This window comes from Petaurus breviceps, unplaced genomic scaffold, assembly GCF_028583685.1.
Source record: "Petaurus breviceps papuanus isolate PSGF00001 unplaced genomic scaffold, PetGlider_PUasm1.0 126, whole genome shotgun sequence".
Classification (NCBI taxonomy): Eukaryota; Metazoa; Chordata; class Mammalia; order Diprotodontia; family Petauridae; genus Petaurus; species Petaurus breviceps.
Genome location: NW_027185655.1, coordinates 33,086,074 through 33,092,073, shown reverse-complemented (window position 1 = coordinate 33,092,073; position 6,000 = coordinate 33,086,074). Strand labels below are relative to the sequence as shown.

Below are 6,000 nucleotides of genomic sequence, written 5' to 3'. Positions count from 1 at the left end.
AATGTGAGATAAATCAATCAGGACACGGTGAAGCCCTGGATTAGAACAATTTGCTAAGTTACTGTCTGTTACATCAAAAGTTCCATCGCTTTCTCATATAACCCATATGTAAATCATGTCTCTACCCCCAACCCCAGCCTTACAGTGGCATTCTGCCTTCTACAGAGCTCTCTTGTATGTTCTTATGAAAATAACAATGAACCCCAAACAAGCCACCTCACAAAATGATCGAACACCAATTAGCATTTACGAAGAAACATTTTTATTTTTAGCCATTATGGAAAACCATTAACTTTTTCATTTTAGAAAACATTAAATAATAAACCAGTAAGATGTTATACAGTACTTTTGATAACTTCTTCCATTCGTCTAGTGCAATATCTTATTGGCACCTCCAAGTGGATTTTTCAGTTTTCTCCTTCTACTTTTCCCTGTGCAGTTATGTGGCCAGAAGAGAGGCAAATGGTCTCCAATGTCTTCTATGTAGAAGTCCAAGGTAACATTTCCTATTCCTTAGTTTATATGGACCTCAGTAAGTTCATTTTCTCACCTCACACCTCCCCTTCTTTCCCAGTAAATGAGACATTCAGTGGTTTCTACCATTCACAGAAATGTTGCTGTCTGCAAAAGTGAGAAACCAGACTGGACCATCCAGGGGACAAAGGCCCTGACACAGAAGTGCGTGGTGGTCTTGGTTTGCCCAAGAACCTGACCTCCTTCTCCTGAGAGTTTCCTGCCACTTCTGTGTTGAACAGAATTTCGCTGACATTCTCTCTGCTCCATACTCAGTCTAAACCTGGCCAGACTATTTTTTTTTTTAAGAAAAAGTGAAACTCCCTTATACTGGACCATCAAACACATAATAAGCCTATATAGTGTTGATTCTGTGTAAGGAAAGGTATCTAAGAGCATTAGGGATGCCATGAAATAAAATGCATCTGCTGGAATCTTGGCATTTGGCGAGCCTGGTATAGAGGAAAGAGTACTGGCTTTGGAAACAAAGGACCCGCGTTCAAATCCTGACTTAACGATGTCACTTAACTACATGTGCGACCAAGGGCAAGAGCCTTAAACTCTCTTGGCCTCAGTTTCCTCATTGGCAAAACGAGGGGTTAGACTTGATAGCCTCTAAGGTCCTTTCCAGATTTAATATTTGTGATTTCCTTATAATCAACTGTTATTTGACCTATAGTTAGTAGGACCTGAGGATAAGATGGGCTGCCATCTGCCCTGGGGAAGAGAATATCTACATGGATCAACGGAATATATGGAAATATCAAATTGGGACAAGAGCAAAGAAACTATGACACAACTTCCTCGTCAAAATCACACTGACCTCTACAAAACCATCTTCATGTTGGAAGGTGTTTGGGGAGTTTATTTAGGTTTGTTTTTTTAATTTATTTTGATGTAGGGTTAGACATCCCAACTAGACAAAAGGAGCCATCATGTTTTGAGAGACTTCTGTAGAAAGAAAGTCTCCCAGTCCCCTTTCCTTCAATAAACAGTTCTAACAATTCTTCCAGTTGGGAAATTCCCCTTCATGCTACAATCTAAACTTGTTTCCTCTTATTATCTTTATTGTATATAAACAACAGAAGGTCATCGTTCTCCCTGTAATCAAGCTTCGTAGACTTGAAAATCAGCATTGATTTGTGCCCCAAATCTTTTCTTCTCTATGCTAACTAATGACAGTTCTTTAAATATCTCACCATAGACCTTTCTCTCCCAACCCTCTAACAGTGTTTGTGATTCCTGGCAAAACTACAGAAACTATATTCATTATTTCAGTGCAAATAAATAATAAAAATCAAGGAAGTATTATTGCCTTTAGGAGGCATTTATTTTTATACTTAAATTGAAATAATTTGGGAGTAAATATAAATTGGTGATAGACCAATTGGTCTAAAATGGTGATAGAACTTATAAGTGGCTACCTATGAGCTGTAATGTACACATTAAAATGCCAATCCACATCTCCTATACCCTCCGACTTTCTTCATATTCTAATCACATACTCTGGTATATAAATTACAAGGCAACATTAAAAAAATAAAATATGATTAATGCTTTAAATACTGGTCCAACAAACTCCTTTCCTACCTTCCTGATAAATTTTAGAGATGTCCCAAGAGAGAAACACAGGCCTATGGCAAAAAGCTGTTAGTCACCATGTTTGACTTTGAAACTATGGTTCCAAGAAGTGAAGAATGTCAACACATTCAGGAGGCCAGTGTGTCATAGCGGTAAAAGCCTTGGTTCTAGAATCCAAGGACCTGAGTTCAAATCTTGCCTCTGCCATTTACTTTGTGGCAGACTTGTAGAATCATGGACAATTCATTGAACCTCCCTGTGCCTCAGTTTTCTCATCAATAAAATGGGGTGGGTGGAGATGGCCTTTGAGGTCCTTGTCAACTGTGATTTATGACTCTGTGAGTCCCTCTGGGCCTTTGTTTCTTCATATGTAAAAAGGGGAGTTCGACTAGAGGAAGCCCAGATCACCTATGATCCTATGAACTGATTAATAGAGATTTACCTGTTTATAAGAGGGTGGGTATTGTGTACTATGAAGCAATGGTTTGCCATCCTTTGAGGGAAGGAAGGACCTGATTCTAATCAAAATTGTCTAGCTAAGCAATGCCAAACTCAAATAGAAACTGGTCACTATACCTGTTTATATAAGGATTCCAGTGGGATGTAAAATGACCTAGAAAACCACATATTAACATTATCTTCTATTGCATATTTATTTATTTTGGGAAACATTTTCCAATTACATTTTAATCTCCTTCAGGCTACATTGGGGAATGTTGCCAGCAGCAATATGGCCTGCAAGTCACAGAAAGCTGTGGCAAAAAATTATTATTTATTAAGGAAGTATTGTTGCTTTTGAGAGACTTTTATTTTTATTCTTAAGTTGAAATAGGGTGGAAGTAAATATAAACTAGAATTCTTTTAGTCTAAAATGGTGATAGGACTTTGTAAGCTGCTGCCTATGGGCTACCAATATGCACCTCTGGTCCATATTCATCAGAGTTAAGACAATTATGATATAAAAATATGTATTTAGCTCACACCGATGCCTTATCCTGTCAAAGTGAGATGATATTTACAATTTATATCTGGCCTACAACACAGGGTCACAGAAAAGGATGAGATTTCACATGATGCATCTTTTTAAGCTCAAAAGATCACAAGCTGCTTTTTTACCTTACAGCTAGAGTCTGTAAATATTAGGAACACATAAATATATAATATCAATAGCACATTTACAGAAAACACAACTCTACCGATATTAAAGGGATGCAATGCTACTCTATATAATGGTCTTTTTTGAAAAAATGGATACAGCATAAGAATAAATGTAATCTGACATAGTACACATCCTTCTTTCTTTAAAAAAAATGGCAGTAAGTAGATAGCCAGAATTTGGGTCCAGGCTAGAGCTAACTGAAATTAGGACAAACCATTTTCTCAGGTACACTGTTATCACGTGCGAAATGGTTATTACATTTGGTACAACAACGGACAGTTAACGGGATGCCCTTTTGAATGGGATCTTTTTGTTTGTTTCTTTAGAAAACTTCCCACCAGAATGCACTCCTCTTCCTTTATTTCCAGAGGCATCTCAGATCCGTGAGGAAGGATGTGATTTGTCCCATGTACACTGAAGCACCAGAAGAGACAATGGATGAAGGGGGTGGGGATTTTGCCTGATGGCGATCATTGGGGTTCTTGATGGAAAGGAGAGTTTTACTCTTCATTGGGAATTGCACAAAGTGGGACAACAAGAAGTGGGGTCACCACTTGCTCCTGACCCAGCTCTTCTCAGCCTGATGGAAAGGGAGACAGGAGGAAGGAGAGGGAGCCAAGCAGACGCTCATCGCCAATGATGGTGGAGCTAGGGTTCGTCAGAGCACTGGCCTCTTTTCAAGCTCACATCATCCAATCCAATCTCCCCGGTGTGGCCAGGCCTTTTTTCACCTTTGAAGATGACCTAAGAAAAAGAACCACACACCAGTCAAGACTTCAGATTACTTCTGATTCCACTGACTTAATGACTATTTTGGCTGGAACTGTAACAAAAAATTATATATTAAATTGCTTCTGGCCTGTTTTTACCCAACATGAATAGCTAGAGAATTGTTGCCATCAAGAACTGGAAATGTCCATAAGATGTTAATGAGATTGTCTTACAATATATATTATTATTTATATTATATATAATTATATTATATATAATTATATATTTATATTATATATTATAATATATATATTCTACCAAAATCCATATTTAAGTCCTGAACTCTAAGGTCTTCATCTCAGCCACTCCCACTCAGGAATGTTAACCAAGGTAAAAAATATTGGGAAAGAGTCCAGAAGTTAAATAAGTGTGATAAAGTATAGAGTGAAAAATTAAATAACAGAGTGTGTCCCTGTTGCAGAACTTCCCATGTCTCTGTCTCTGTGTATATGTTTCCAGATGTGTCTTCTCTGGTGAACCATATGTCAAAATGCCTCCACTGCCAACCTCACAGTATTTTACTTCATACTCCACTCAGGTCAGTCACTGAGCCTTTACTAAGTACTTCTTACATGTGGTTCCACAGGCAATTAAATCTCTAGGTGGCTTCACATGATCCTCTCACTGACAGTCAGTCAGTTAACATTCAACAGGAATTTATTAAATTTTTTTTATTTTGCTTTTCAGAGGGGGGTGAGCAGGGCAATTGGGGATAAGTGACTTGCCCAAGGTCACATGGCTAGTAAGTGTTAAATATCTGAGGCCAGATTTGAAGACTCCAGGGCCGGTGCTCTATTTACTGCACCACCTAGCTGCCCCAATATTTGTCTCATTCTTAACTAGGTTATAAAGAGAAGGGATTATGCTCTGTCTAAATCTGTGTGTCTCTCCCAGGGCTTGGAATAATAGTACTCACTCAGTACATATTAAGCACTGAATGTCATGCAGCCTAACTTTCTTTTCTCAATAACCTGATAACCCAGTTATAATTTACAGTCTCAAGAGATCTGCTAGGGGGTGAGAGGTGGGGGCTGTGTCTCTGAAGGGTCAAACAACTTGCCTGGCGTCATAGCCAGTATATGTCAGAGGTAGGACTCAAACCCAGATCCTCTGACTTTAAGGCCTTCATTTCTATTGACTCTATATGGACTGCCTTTTCTTTATTCATGATCATAATTAGGCACTACCATCCACATTGCCAAAGAGGCTTGTGGGTGCAAACATCGTAATCTAACCCTAACAAGATGCTCTCATTGTATAATTTGCAAAAACATTCAAGCATACTCTTATTTTAACTGGAAGACAACAGTACTGGTAGTGCCAGTAAAAATAGAATAACAAAGAGTAAAAATAGAAGAAACATTAGATTCTGAAAGCAAAATACAAACAAAGCAAAGAAAGACACATAGAATCGTAGAGCCACCAACCTGACCTACATCAGCACATTTCATCATTGTTTTCCAGAAAATTATTCAGAAGCAAAGTAGTATAAAGTGTTTTATGATTTAAAAGAATTATGATTAAAACCTCATTAGACTGTAGCTCCTTGAGGGTGAGAGCTGTTTTAGACTTAAAAAAAAAGTTCCTAGCACTCAGCACAGTGCCTGAACCATAGTAGGTGTTTAATAAAAGTTGATTGATTGACTGGTTGTTCTGACTTGGCTTATTAGCAACAATGTTAATCGCAGTTTATTAAAAAGACTAATGTTATATCACCTTTGCCCAAATCTTTTGTTTTGTTATTCTTTTTGGAGTTAAGGCATAAAAGAGAAATTAAGTATTCCAGTTAGGCCTCACGAAGTTTGAAAAACAACTGTTACTTAAGCAAGGTCATCCATGTCACTGCCCAGGCTTTTCTTCAATTTACTCCGTTGTCTGTGTTTTATATTAAGCTGAAAACTCCTAATGTTGTTTGAAGGATGCTTTATGATGTTCTCTGTGATTTCAGATTTTATAAAAAGTATTTCAATCTTTCA

At 37.8% G+C, this 6,000-nt stretch overlaps 1 protein-coding gene across 4 annotated transcripts in view; it reads right to left on the bottom strand.

Moving 5' to 3' along the window:
- Positions 1-241: 241 nt before the first annotated feature.
- Positions 242-6,000, bottom strand: part of NPNT (nephronectin) — a 118,821-nt gene continuing 113,062 nt past the window's right edge. For all 4 annotated transcript variants that reach the window (XM_069094766.1, XM_069094767.1, XM_069094768.1 and 1 more), the window contains one exon: positions 242-3,997. In XM_069094766.1, coding sequence (XP_068950867.1) covers positions 3,902-3,997 — 96 coding nt within the window. In that variant the 3' untranslated portion in view covers positions 242-3,901. The remainder of the gene's footprint in view (positions 3,998-6,000) is intronic.